The sequence below is a fragment of the Equus caballus genome, chromosome 14 (assembly GCF_041296265.1).
Source record: "Equus caballus isolate H_3958 breed thoroughbred chromosome 14, TB-T2T, whole genome shotgun sequence".
NCBI lineage: Eukaryota > Metazoa > Chordata > Mammalia > Perissodactyla > Equidae > Equus > Equus caballus.
This window is the reverse complement of record NC_091697.1, coordinates 88101380-88116647: the sequence shown is the minus strand read 5'-3', so window position 1 is coordinate 88116647 and position 15268 is coordinate 88101380. Positions and strand designations below refer to the sequence as shown.

The window sequence follows — 15268 nt, the reverse complement described above, 5'->3', positions numbered from 1 at the left end:
AAAGAGAAAAGTGAGAGAAAAGAGGACAGGAGATCAAAGTTGGGGACTGGGGGCTTCTGACGAGGGGACTTCTAGGAAAGATTCAATGCTTAGTTGCTGTAATCTGGCCTATAAATACAGTCATTTTTAGTGAACTTTTGTAAATAATTTCTCTCACATATAGCAAGTCCCTTTAGTTAGTTTTTTTTTTTCCCCTCAACACTTCAGTTAAGGCTCATACAACCTTGTGATGTCAAGAGAGTGGAAGAATGGACTACAAGGAAAAATGAAATATACCTATTCAAGTAGATTCTTGAATTGCCTCCTAGAAAGCCCAGTTTTCTAAAAAGGAATTAACTTCTTAATGTAAACCTTTGGCTTTTCTTTTTTACAGTCCATTCGGGAAACACAATAAGTAAGAGAAAGCGATCCTGTTATTGTTGGAAACATGAGCTTTTTTTCTTTTTGACAGTGAGAAACCATTTATTCTTATGATTTATAAGCATATTTCACATATTCTGGTTAATACATCAAGTGTATATTTTACGAGTTCCGTTAAGAATGCTTAGACCACACGTGTAAAACTCAGCTACACATCGTATTGGGCTATGGACAAATGTCACTTTTAATATCACAACATATACATATTATACTTTTTTTCACTGGCAGAGGAACATGCCTTTCAAAAAATATTGTATTGGATGAAACTTTCTTATTCTCAGGAAAATTTTGGTTCTTTAATATAATTTATTATGCCTCTTAAAATTCTGTTTGATAAAAGCATTGGTACATTATAAACACCTGTAAAGAAAATATAGTTTAAAATTCTGAGGGAAATATTATATAAGTTTCCTGTTTTATATTTTCACAAAAATCCACACAGGCACTAGGAAAGACTGACAAAAATGTTTTATGTCCGAACAATATTCTCCAGGTTGGAAACATTCAAACATGACTTTATTTACATTTTAAAGCTTCTCTAAAGTGAACCTTTGGCTATAATCCAATGAGTTGGTTGGGGTTTTAACCAGGAAAAGATACTATTACAAGGATGAAAAAGAAAGCCTCCTACAATGAGCACTCGATTAGGAATGGGGAAAGCGTGAGTTTTCACTTATTACATTTTATTGGCTTAGCTTTGTTTTTTATTTGAAAATGTATCTAATAACTCTCTGGTCCTTTTCAGCTGTAATACTTGTTGCTGTGCTGTAATATTCAAAATTCTATCCAACACTTTATATCAAATGACATGTGAAACTTCCAAGGACGGAGTGATACTGCAATTCTCTCAGGAGAACATCCTCTGAGCATGATGAGTACAGCTCTGGAAATGCCCTCGCTGTACACAAATTCAAATGGTAGGACAGGGGGTGAAAGTTTGTCTCACCAAGCACACTTCAAACTAAAGCAAGTGACAGGCTGTAGCATTCTCTTCTTGGTCCAGTTCCTAGGTGGCCTTAGGAAGTTCAAACTTCATGGCAGAATTGCATACAGCAAGCTCAATGGGAGAATGCCAGCCTTGCAGGTGACTGGAGCCTTTGTGAGCATACAGAGAATGGGAAGCTAGTGGGTAGGTAGTCAATGAATTAGTACAAATGAGCAACCAGATGAGGGGAAGTTAAATGAATATGTCAGACGTGATTTCATAGGGGGTCTAAAATACCTTTTTATTCTTGCCTATAAATTAACTAGACCATGGCAAATTCTCATAATTATTGATCACCATACAGATCCTGCCTGAAAGAAGTTGAGGGTATTTTTTTCCTAAGGCTTTTACACGTTGTACATGTTCACGTGGTGCAGGAGCGGGCAAAATCAAATGCCTACCCAGTGCAGAGCAGGAAGGTGGTCACTGTAAGTGACAGGGAGCAAGGTGCCACAGGGACCTGGCACTCAAGCCCAGCTGGGCACCCGCTACTCAGCCCCAGCCAACTGTTGCCATGAGAGAAGGTGGGTCTGAGAATGAGTTTTTTTGTGAAATCTCATACTTTCAATAATCACTCACATTTTAAAAACATTTTACATGCCAAAGAAAATCTACCTGAGGGACAAATGTGGCCTGTGGGCTGCCAGCATGCATCCTCTGAGTTGAAGCTTAGAAGCAATTTGGTGAGAATTTGAATACTATCAGCTGTAAGACTGGGGAAGAGGCTTTAGTGTCAGGGAATGAACACTGAGTTTGAAAGATCTAGAAAAACCAGTTCTAATGAATATAACTTAAAAACGAACAAACAAAACATCCTGTTGGCTCCCCCCATTATGAATGTTTTCCTGTTGTTCCATTGGTTCTCCATGTTATGAATGGTTTTCTATGATTACTGTTAAAAAAGTTATGACTAGGAATTTGCCAAGTCGCAGGTGTAAGTTTGTTCCAAGAAGTAGTATAAATTAGTTCTGTCAGGACTGACTTTGTGGCTGAGAAAGAAGACAGGTACGAAAACCTCCAGAGCACACAGCATGAGTCACGGTCACCTTTAGCTCCACAGAGAACTCTACACGGCACACCAAACAAAGAAGAATGCTCTAAAATTGCTCAAACCAGATAACACAGATTTTGAGGTCTGTTTCTGGATCTAAATAACCCAGCTTTTACACAAAATGACCAGATGGCCACTTCCAGAATAAGTAGAATTTTGGAGTAGAAAAGCCTAGAGTGTGATTCTAATTGTGAATTCTTTATGAGAGACTTTCAAATCCTCCCTTGGCGTGAAAATCAGAAGAACCATGTGGCAGAGACAGGGGACAAGCTATAGGAACAGTTTTCTTTCTCTCTCGTTCTTTGCAGATTACTTCTTCAAATTAATCTGTTGCCCAGGCTATGCCTTTTCTTTTGAGAAATGAAATGCGAGGGCCCAAGGAGGCAGTCTAATGTGGTGTGAGGAAGTGTGAACTGTGGCTCCAGAAAGAACAAAACATTTGACTTGTGCAGGCAGGGTTGATGTGTTTTGAAAGAGCTATGGTCAATTCAGGTAGATGGATTTACTACTTAAGCTCCTCCCTTTCAAATGTCCAGTTTGGAGAGAAAAAGAAAAGGTACCTCAAAGGATATTATAAGCATAAGAATCAATGACAAAAACAACCACATCAGACACAGGCAAAATCTAAGGGGAGGGAAGAAGCATGAATATTTCCAACTCAGGACCACACGCTTATTTTAATTTTCCTCCCTCAGAATGTCGACCAGAGCTTGCAGCAGCCGGTCATCTCTGTGCTTGTAAGGTTTCGTGTTGTAGAAAACATCCACATAGTCGTTATACAGACTGTCCTCAGAGTCTTTAAGCTGGGAAGGTTTGTTCAGCTTTTCCAGGGCTTGGTAGAAATTTTCGTAAGGGATGTTGAGCTTTGCACTTGGCGACTTCTTTGGTGATTGCTGTGCGGCTGGGTTTTTGCTGAAAGCGCTCTGTAAGAGTCGCAGCATGGCCTCGGACGGGGCTCCCTCGGCTAGCTCGGCCCTTCTGCCCCCAACGCTGCTGCTGCCGCTGGGGCTTTTTGACGCCAGGGGGTTCGTGGTCAGGTTCTCTTGTGTGGGCTGCTCCTAAAACACAGAATGCCACCGACATAGGGAGGAAGGCTCATTATTTAGGGCCACGCAAGCCAGCTACAGCCCATGCCCACTGCCTGCCCCTGGAGAGGCAGCTCCGGGAGCAGAGACAGCATGAAGCTTGGAGTCACACTAACTCGGGTTTCAGTCCCCATTTTTCCAAGACGTACCCTCGGCACCTTTTAAATCTCCTTGAACTTCATTTGTAAAATGGAAATAAGAATATCTCCATTTCTGGTGGTTTTGAAGACCACCATACCTTATCGGTCTCCTTCGCTTGTCAGCCTGCTATAGTAGAGTTCATGTTAGGAAATTTAATAATTTTGAATTCATTAATTTTAATTTTGAAATTCTGGATACAGGAATAAATTTTAAAAATAAAAAGTTTTCATCCTATGAAAAAATATACAGTTTATCACTTCCACTCCCTTTCCTCCCCATCCATGTTTTGGGAAGGAGCTGATGCTAAGATATTTAATAGCTCATCCAGAAGGCACCCACACTGCTGTCATGTGGGAGTAGCTTCCCAGAGTCGTCTTGCTCTTTCGGCCCCTGAGCTTTAAGAAGGTGTCTCAGGAGAGAATGGAGTGGTGGTCCAGGTAAAGCGGAACTGGAGATCTCAGAAAAGAAGCTCTTTGTCAGTTATTGTGGACCATATTTCAACATTTTGACAACCAACGGGTCTTATTAATTCCCGCTAAAGAACCTCAGAGGCAGAAACACCGTCACGGTCAACCTGCCTCTGGGACCGTGAAGAGAAGTTCCCTGGGTGGGGTCCCAGGGGCAAGCTGCTTTGCAGAATACAAATGGGGCCAGAATATGAGCTGAGGCCTTCACACAACTAGTTTATAAGTTTCTTGAATAAATACTGTGTATTTATATCTTCCAAACACCCATCATAGAGCCAGACTTCAGGGAAGGTCATTCTAGAAATTCTGATAACCTACCTGCTATATCTGAGGCACTGTGCTAGATGCTGGGGGCTACAGAGATAAGGAAAATGTGGTGTCTGCCCGCCGTCTGATAAGGGAGAAGCCGGCAGCCTCAGCAGGCTGAGGCGCAGGAACGTGAATGACTGACTTTAGCTCTCCTCTGAAATTTTCTGAGAGAAATTGTGATTCTGTAGCTCTCCTTGGAGTTGCCAAGGAGTGTGGGTTAAGGAATTAGTAAAGGGAAACCTACAGCATTTGGTCACTGGAGGCTTGGTTTTCTTTCTGCAAAACAAACATACTAATGTCTGCCCTTTCTAGGTTGCAGGAATTGTTCGTTAGACAAGACAATGTAAAAAATGCTTAAAAACTAAGTACGATACAAATGGTAGGTGGATTGATCACACATAAAGATAGCTCTCTTTTCAGTTTGATCTCTGTCATAAATGGAGAAAATTCATGTTAGGGAATTTTATAATTTTGAATTCATTACTTTTAATTTCTAAATTCTGGATAAAAGAATACGTTAAAAAATAACAGGGTTTCATCCTATGGAAAATAGTTTGCCACTCCCGCTCCCTTTCCTTGCCACCCGCTTCTGACTCCTGCCCTCCCTGAAAGTTACATGCAGCTTCCCTCACTGCACTGTCTACTACGGCTCAAAGAAGAGCGTGCCAAGAACAGTGCCACACAGACCTCGCCCGAATCCACCATCTTCTCCACCCCTCTTCTGTCATTCTGAACGGTGTTGTAGGATGTATATACACGAGGCTGTTTCATGTGTTCTGGCTGAGAAGAGGTCCCATGCAAAATCAGCTTCCAGTTCACGATTCTTCCTTCGTTTTGCATTCTTCCAGACTAATGTATAAGCATACATAATTTTACTGCATGTTCTGAGTAATATCAAACAAACTCCTTCAAAATATTTAAGAAGAATTTCATAGTTAAAATGTAATTTAAAAATTCTGGGGGCCAGCCAGGTGGCACAGCATTTATTAAGTTCGCACATTCCACTTTGGCGGCCCGGTATTCCCCGATTCGGATCCTGGGTGCAGACCTATGCACCACTTGTCAAGCCATGCTGTGGCAGGCGTCCCACATATAAAGTAGAGGAAGATGGGCACGGATGTTAGCTCAGGGCCAATCTTCCTCAGCAAAAAGAGAGGATGGGCGGCAGATGCTAGGTCAGGGCTAATCTTCCTCAAAAAAAAAAAATTCTGTGCATTCCATGTGTAGAGCCCTATATACAGAAAAGTAAATCACTGGATTCGCTCTTGCTATGAACATTGACCATTTACAAGTTCAGGAATTTAAAGACTGATTCATTTCTTCATTTAATTAAAAAAGCAGAACTCTGTATGTGAACCTGGTTTTCTATGTTGGGAGTCTTCTTGAAAAGTTGACTGTACCTTCTATAAATAGAATTATATTTATCAATTATCAACTTGTAGAAACATTCCATTGGGAAAAAGTCAGCCTCTGTGAAGTATTTTAAATAGCTTTCAGCATTAATCAGTTCTTAAAAACTATGTATTTATGGGAAGAGTAATAATTTTCAGAGGCGTAACGATTATGTTAAAAATAGTGTGCTGAAATCTAAAAAAATCTAAAAGTGTAAGTCAGATTTTGCAGACTTGTTATAAAATAGTCCCGTCTTAGTAAATAGATTTTCTTAGTTTCCTGAAGGTGAAGTTGAATTAAAGAGTGGAAGCCAAGCTCAAGAACAGGACCACTTACTAAGAACGTTTTCTTCTTCTCCCTGGGAGAGCAGGAAGTTTTACATCTTCTATTTCTAAATAACAATTTTAGCAGTCTTTAAGAGAAAGCTACTCTTGGAGAAAAAGGTAACAATGTTTATAGAATTTGTTTTAATTTAATTGACATCTTCAGGAACTTAAAATGATTTCTTTTTGAAAAGTTATCTAGACGTGGAAATCTAGTGCTGCTGCTGCTTATGACACTTCTGTCTCGGGAGAACTCAGATCTGAAACTCTATTCATTTCTCTGCTGACCTGTGGAAAGTGCTGGCGAAATGATGCAAAAATAAGTAATTCAGCTGTATTTGGCTTTTCTCTCAGACACTCCTTGCTGTATTTTTGTGATTGTGTGTCACAATTTTAGAAAGATAGCCAAGACTGTTAGCAAACAGAATGAAAGGGAAATGAGAGATGTTTTTCAGTTTGTTTCATAACTGAAACAAAACAAGACCTATTAAATAAGCTCTCTTGTCTAACCAGTAAGCTACTTCTAAATAGCCACTGCAGTAAATATCTGCAAGAGTGCCTTGAGGTGACCCCAGCAGAGCGTCATAGCAAAGCTGCTCTAGCATTTAACTATCTTTGTGAATACAGGTGATTCTGGTGGCTGAGTAGGTCCTGTGGCCAGCTGTGTTCTGACATGGGAACACTTGGATTTGTCCCATAGTCTGTCACATTCTGGATCAGCATATCTCTTTTCTTTCTTATAGTATGACTAGTGCTTAATCTATTTTTTTTCTTTAATCTATATAGCCAAGTGGGCATGGCTTGAAACACTACACCTTTTCTTTACTTTTCCTAGGGATGATTAAAGTTCCTTAGGGCCCTGATTGATGATGATACCAATCTTAAAGTGCTTGTAAGCTTGCGTTTCTAGACCCTTGCCTTCATGCTTACCATGTCTGTAATTCGCAAAGTCCAGGTACCGATGGGATTTTCTCCCCACGTGTGAACAGACATGAAGTCCCAGTTCTTAAAGCCATTAGGAGATGTATCCCGCTCTCTTTCAGCCAACAGTACAGTGCTGGTTCCTGTTTTCATGCAACAAACAGAGGTTAATGAATGTCCTAACAGCTCTGATAGAAGGATACTCTCTAGCATCTAATAACTGAAAATGAAAACTGGGAGAGATTAACACTCTTAATTTTCACTTTCAGTCTAAGACTAGAATAGAGACATTCACAAGAAGAAAAAATTTTTATCCACTGTACTTAGCATATTGCCTGGCATATAATAAGTTCTCAATAAGTATTATAGAAAAATAATAATGAATGGATATATTGATTATGGTTTATTTGATTAAGAAAGCTCAGAGAAAATTACAAGATAAGTTACATTAAAGAAGAGAGTTAAAGACAAAATACATTTTTGTAGAACTATCATTTTGAAATTTAAGAGGAAATCTTAAAAATTTAATTGGTGCCTGAATCTATAATCTAACGTAGACATAAAAAAATAAAGCTAGATTAATTTAATAATCTCTTGTCATATAAAAACTAGGAGTAACTCTAAAATTTCAAATCCAAGCTCTCTATAGATCAATAAATAATATTTCTTTCTAAGCGAAACAGTCAAATGAACCATAGGGCTATCAATGAAAAAGCATTCCACAAATACTTCAGATCAATTCTAAGACATCTAGAAAGCATAACTCCAAAATTAACAGAGCCTACTCCAGTCTTCTAGGAAGTTCATATCCTGGAAGGAGATTACAGAGGTAAGTCATCTTTCCTCATGTATCACCTATAGAAATTGAATTTAGTCCGTTGAATCCTACTAAAACGTGAAAGAGTATTGGGATAGCTTTCCCTGGTTGGATTGTGGTGTATGGCTCACAAACTCTTTCCCATCCAGGATCTCTTCTGAATTAGCACCCTCTCAGGAAAGGGAGATGTGCAGATATCATATCATGTGGCCTGAATCACATCATCATGAAAAATTTGTTAATCTTGTCAACCCTCTTTCATGGATCAGAATTCTCAGGTTTTCAATTGATTTCTCATATGTGTCTGATATATTTGTCAGCTTTTTAAATTAATTATCAGAGTAACTTTCAATAATAACCTGAGAGAAATGAATGATATATTAGTGACCTGGGAAAGCGAGCACAGCTTGAAAATGTGTGACTCCAGGAAAGTTTATTAATTGGTATTATTTGAATAATCTTCATTCTCTGTTTATCTAAGGACCAGTGGGAATGAGTGGGGCGGAGTTCTAATGCCAAGAAAGATGAATTAAAAATTAGCATATTTTTTAAGACTTAAAAATATCTATTGGAAGACTTAGTCCTCTAAATAAACGAAAACAATCATTGATTTGAAATCATTTAACTTACACTTAAAAATTTAAACAAAAAGTTTAGAAGAAACTCTTGAAGGTTTTTTTTTTTAATTTACCAGCAGCAGAAGTGAGTGTGACATGAAGATCTCCTCTGCGGGAATATTCAATTGTTGCTTCAAATTGCACATGTTCCAAGGACTTGATAGCATTTTCTTGTCCTTCACAAGCTCTTGTTGGAATTTCAATGATAACTTCTCCATTAGCTGTCAAGGCTCTAAATACATTAAAGAATCATCACTGAATATAACGTATCTTTTCTTCCTTGCATTTTATGCAGATATGTACATATTACCCTTAACTACTCAGCTAGGCTTTCTCTCCCTGTTATGAGCAGAACCCAATTCAGGATTGGGTATAAATGAATTTTAATGCATAAGACAATGGGTAAGATTTTTACCAAAATTAAAAAAAAACCTCTACAATTTATGTGGAACCACAAAAGAGCACAAATAGCCAAATCACTCCTGAGAAAGAAGAACAAAGCTAGAGGCATCACATTTCCTGATTTAAAAATGATTTCAAGAATGGGCAAACAATGGGAAAGGGTAGTCTCTCCCATAAATGGTGCTGGGAAAACTGGATATCCACAAGCAAAAGGATGAAACTGGACCCTTATCTAACACCATATGCAAAAATCAACCAAAAATGGGCTAAAGACTTAAGCATAAGCCCTGAAACTGTAAAACTCCGTGAAGAAAACATAGGGAAAAAGCATCATGACATTGGTCTTGACAGTGATTTCGTAGATAAGACACCAAAACCACAGACAGCAAAGATAAAAATAAACAAGTGGGACTACATCAAACTAAAAAGCTTCTGCAGAGCAAAGACAACCTATAGAATGGGAGACAATATCTGATAAGGAATTAATCTTCAAAATATATACAAACCCCTATAACTCAATAGCAAAAAAACGAATAACCCAATTCACTAATGAGCTAAGGACCTAAATAGACATTTCTATTGACTAACATGAAAAAATGCTCACCATCACTAGTCATCAGGGAAATACAAATCAAAACTATAAATTAAAATACCTGTCAGGATGGCTATTATCAAAAAAACAAAAGACAAGTGTTGGTGAGGATATGGAGAAATTTGAACCCTTGTACAATTGGTGGGAATGCAAAATGGTTCAGCCACTATGGAAAACAGTATAGAGGTTCCTCAAAAAATTAAAAATAGAGGTACCATGTGATCCAGCAACCCCATTTCTGGATATTTATCCAAAAGAATTGAAATCCGAAGCTCAGAGAGATATTAGCACTCCTATGTTCATTGCAACACTATGTACAACAGTCAAGATGTGGAAACAAGCTAAATGTCCATCGACAGATGAATGGATAAAGAAAATGTGGTATATACTTACAATGGAATATTAGTCAGCTTTAACAAAAAGGGAAATTCTGCACTATGTGACAATATGGATGAACCTTGAGGACATTATGCTAAGTGAAATAAGCCAGTAACAGGAAGATAAATACTGCATGTTTCCACTTCTGTGCTCTCTAAAATAGTCAAATTCATAAAATTGAAGAGTGGAATAGTGGTTGCCTGGAGCCAGGGGCTTCAGGAAATGGTAACTTCTTAATCGATGGGCATAAAGTTTCAGTTAAGCAAGATAAGTTCTAGAGATCAGCTGTACAACATTTTACCTATAGTCAACAATAATGTACTGTACACTTAAAAATTTGTTAAGAGGGTAGATTTCATGTTAAGTTTTCTTATCGCAGTAAAAAGAAAAGAAAGTGGTAAGGAACGCAGATATTTGAATACAATGCTATTTGCTTTGGAATCAAATTTAGGCAGGTTTGTCTTATATCCTTCAAAAAGTGGTCCATTACTGCAATAGACCCTCTTAAGAAATGATTTTCTCTTCCTAATGCATGTGCCCTAAGCCTCCCATCCTTAGGCATTGTGTGTAAGTGGGTCTTCAGTATAATCATGGTTGTCTTGATAGACTCAACAAAATAGTCACACCAAATTCTGATTCTATAGCCAGATGTGGTGGGCCAGGTGTGGTCTATGTAAAAGCAGTATGATAAAGGACCTTTCATGGAAAAGTTATGAATCACAACACTGTGGCATGAAGTGAGGTTCTTTTGGAAGGTTCTGGATAATACTGGTTGCCAAGTACTGCATTTCGTCAATTCTAAGACGCACTTTTAAAAATATTTTAATATCTTTGAATTTTGGATGAATCTTAAAACTGATGGCTGGTAATAGTTTAATTGGTAGTGATTTTTCTTGGTGGTATGTAAAACAATGGTGTACCTTAGACTTATGCCATATGGTAGGTAGGCTATGAGAGGAAAATGCCAATATGCTAACATGATTCACAGATCTTTGATTTCTCAGTGATTCTCCATGGACCCACAGGGAACACTGTCAAATGCCGTCTCCATCTACTTCAGAAGGGTAGGTGAGAAAAGAATTAGGCAGAGTGACAAACATCATAATCAAATAGTGCCATGGACACTTGTTTAAAATTCTTAGAGTCACTTACCTGGGCTCAAAGTCATTGTCCTTCACAACACACTCTTTCTTCTCAGGCACACTGCTCCAGGTCCTGGGATCAGCTAAATCCACCAGAGCTTTGGCATTTAGCAACCCAAATCCAAATCGACTATTCACCATCAAGCCTGCTCCATTCTTTTTCCATCCGGGGTTATTGGCCAGTGGGTCATACTCAGAGGTCCAGACAACCAGGTGCTGCATATCTCGCCAGGTGAGATTTGGACTGGAGGGGAAATGACCCAAAATATCTTTCAGGGACAAAATGAAGTTTCCTTGCAAATGCAAATGCTAAAAACAAGTATCTCCATTCAGAGATTATGAAGTGCCTTTTGCAACTGTACTTATGTAATTCTAGTGTGTATGACTATTGGTATGTCTTTTCATTCAGAATTCAAAATAGAGTACTGAAAATTCCCCATGCCACGTAAGTTAAGCTCTTACTATGAATAAAATTTGGGCTTTAGCATTGTAGAAATGTAGGACTTGGTCCTTGATTTCTAATTACTTAAATTTAACTGGAGAAAAGTTAAAAATGACATTTCCTTTGTGTCTTCCTGTCTTCTGCTGTCCATTAACAGCTTTAGCATTTTCAGCATTATGAATCCACAGATGAGGGCTTGACTTCTTTCTTAGGAAGACTCAGATGACTTAGACTTTAAAGGCACAGGCTGGCTACCTGTTCTTAAATATTTTTTGCCCCTTTTCTTTTTTTTTTTTAAAGATTTTATTTTTCCTTTTGCTCCCCAATGCCCCTCAGTACACAGTTGTATATATTTTAGTTGTGGGTCCTTCTAGTTGTGGTACGTGGGATGCCGCCTCAGCATGACCTGATGAGCAGTGCCATGTCTGCGCCCAGGATTCAAACTGGTGAAACCCTGGGCCACTCAAGCCGAGCGCGTGAACTTAACCACTCAGCCATGCGGCCAGCCCCGCATCTTTTCTTTACATAGCAAAAGTGTCAAGAAACTCTTAGTTACTTGAAATCATTCTTTCAAGGCACTATGCTGAATACTGTGGGTATATTCAAGGAGGTGGTTCTTGTCTTTAAGAAGCTTACAATCTAGTAAAAGAACTAAGTCTTTTTATAACTATACTATATCTGTTCATACTGTATTGTAGGAGTTTAGAGGAGAAAGAATTCTTTCAGGATGGAAAGATCTAGGAAGACTTTACTGGGAGGAAATATTTGAGCCGAACTTTGAAGGGTGGGTAGAATGTCAAGAAGGAGAGAGACAATAGATGCAGAGAAAGCATTTGACAAGATCCAACATCCATTTATGAGAAAAACTCTCAATAAAATGAATATAGAAGGGAAGTGCCTCAACATAATAAAGGTCATATATGACAAACCCACAGCCAACATCATACTCAATGGGGAAAAACTGAAAGCTGTTCCTCTAAGATCAGGAACAAGACAAGGGTGCCCATTCTTACTGCTCTTATTCAACATAGTATTGGAAGTCCAAGCCAGAGCAATTAAGCAAGAAAAGGAAATAAAAGGGATACAAATTGGAAAGGGAGAAGTAAAACTGTCACTATTTGTAGATGACGTGATTCTATATATAGAAAACTCTAAAAAATCCACAAAAAGGTATTAGAAATAATTAGCAAATACAGTAAATTTGCAGGGTACAAAATCAACATTCAAAAAGCAGTCGCATTTCTGTACACTAACAATGAACTGACAGAAAGAGAAATCAAGAATATAATCCCATTTATAATGGCAAGAAAAATAATAAAATATCTAGGAATAAATTTAACCAAGAAGGTGAAAGACTTATACACTGAAAACTATAAGACATTACTGAAAGAGATCAAAGAAGACATAAAGAAATAGGAAGATATTCCATACTCATGGATTGGAAGAGTAAACATAGTTAAAATGTTCATTTTACCTAAAGCAATCTACAGATTCAATGCAATCCCAATCAGAATTCCAATGACATTCTTCACAGAAATAGAACAAAGAATCCTAAAATGTATGTGGAAAAACAAAGACCCCCAAATAGCCAAAGCAATCCTGAGAAAAAAGAACAAAGCTGGAGGATCACAATCCCTGACTTCAAATATACTATAAAGCTATAGTAATCAAAACAGCATGGTACTGGCACAAAACCAGACACACTGGCATAGATCAATGGAACAGAATTGAGAGTCCATAAATAAACCCATACATCTGTGGACAGCTAATCTTCAACAAATGAGCCGAGAACACAGAGGAGAAAGGAGTATCTTTTCAATAAATGTTGTTTGGAAAACTGGACAGCCACATGCAAAAGAATGAAAGTAGACCATTGTCTCATACCATACACAAAAATTAACTCATAATTAATGGATTAAAGATTTGAATGTAAGACCTGAAACCATAAAACTCCTAGAAGAAAACATAGGCAGTATGTCTTTTGACACTGGTCTTAGCAGTATCTTTTCAAATACCCTGACTACTCAGGCAAGGGAAACAAAGGAAAAAATAAACAAACGGGACTACATCAAACTAAAAAGCTTCTGCATGGTGCAGGTAACCATCAACAAAACAAAACGACAACCCACCAAGTGGGAGAAAATATTTGCAAATCGTATATCTGATAAGGGGTTAATATCCAAAATATATAAAGAACTCATACAGCTCAACAACAAAAAAAACCATGAACAACCCAATCAAAAAATAGGCAGAGGATACGAGCAGACATTTTTCCAAAGATGATATACAGATGGCCAATAGGCACATGAAAACATGTTCAATGTCACTAATTATTAGGGAAATGCAAATCAAAACTACAATGAGATATCACCTCACACCCATCAGAATGGCTATTATTAAAAAGACAAGAAATAACAAGTCTTGGAGAGGATATAGAGAAAAAGGAGCTCTCATATGGTCCTGGGAATATAAATTGGTGCAGCCACCATGCAAAACAGTATGGAGATTTCTTTAAAAATTAACAATAGAAATGCCATATGATCCAGGTATTCCACTTTTGGGTATTTACCCAGTAGAACATGGAAACACTAATTTGAAAAGATACATGTACCCCTATGTTCACTGCAGCATATTATTTGCAATAGCCAAGACTGGAAAGCAACCTAAGTGGCCATCAATGGGTGAATGGATAAAGAAGATATAGTATGTATATACAATGGAATGCTACTCAGCCACAAAAAATGATGAAATCATTCCATTTGCAACAACATGCATGGACCTTGAGGGTTTTATGCTAAGCAAAATAAGTCAGAGGGAGAAAGATAATTACTGTATGACTTCACTTGTATGTGGAAGATAAACAAATGAACAAATACTCAGATAAGGAGATTAACAGAGGGGAGGTGAGTGGGGGGAGGGCTAAAGGGGCACATACATATTGGGTATGGTGATGGATGGAAACTAGACGTTTGGTGGTGAACAGGATACAGTCCGTACAGAAGTCAAAATATAATGATGTACACCTGAAATTTATATAATGTTATAAACCAATGTGACCTCAATAAAATAAATTAAGAAAAAAGAAAATTAACAACAACAAAGTGAAGTGGAAAGAGAGAAAAGGGGATGAGGCAATGGAGCCAAACCTCTGAGGGAGGAAGGTACAGGATGTGGCCAGAGTACAGTGAATAGTCTGGTCTGCTGGGGCAGGGAAGAGGCAATGAGGAGTACTGAGCCAGAGAGCGAGGATTTGAATGCCAGGAAGAGGAGCTTATACTTTACCCTTTCAGCAATGGGGAATCATCAAGGATTTTTGAGCAAGAAAATGGTATAATCAGAAGTCTTAGTAAACTTACTTTAGCAGCAATATAAAGATAAATCAGAGATGCATGGGATTGTTGGGTCTATTAAAAAGAAGATGAAGCCTTCTCTGATCACCCTATTTAAAATTTCAGTTCTCCCCACATGCTCCTGAGCTCTCTCATCCTGCTATACTTTTTTCTTCTACAGTACTTATCACCTTCTAACACACGGGACAACTCATTTGTTTTGTGTATTATTAATATCTGTCTCTCCTGCTAGAATTAGCCATGAGAAGGGCTGAGATTTTTATCTGCCTTCTTCTGCGATGTGTAGCAAGGTCTCAGAAGAATGCAGGCATATGCTGAGTAAATATTGGTTGGCTGGATGTATATGCCAGGTATATGCTGAGTAAATATTGGCTGGTTGGATGATTGAAGGTACCTAAGTGTTAAATAGCCCCAAATATAATTTTAAAACTTAT

General features: G+C 38.1%; 1 protein-coding gene across 1 annotated transcript in view; it reads right to left on the bottom strand.

Annotated features, from left to right (window-relative positions):
- Window positions 1-433: 433 nt before the first annotated feature.
- The window catches only part of PCSK1 (proprotein convertase subtilisin/kexin type 1), a 45110-nt gene continuing 30275 nt past the window's right edge, over window positions 434-15268 (bottom strand). The window contains exons 10-14 of the mRNA XM_001504608.6: window positions 11053-11286; window positions 8603-8760; window positions 7104-7237; window positions 5146-5307; window positions 434-3514 (exon numbers count right to left, since the gene is read on the bottom strand). Of these exons, the coding sequence (XP_001504658.1) occupies window positions 3134-3514; window positions 5146-5307; window positions 7104-7237; window positions 8603-8760; window positions 11053-11286 (1069 nt within the window). The 3' untranslated portion in view covers window positions 434-3133. The remainder of the gene's footprint in view (window positions 3515-5145; window positions 5308-7103; window positions 7238-8602; window positions 8761-11052; window positions 11287-15268) is intronic.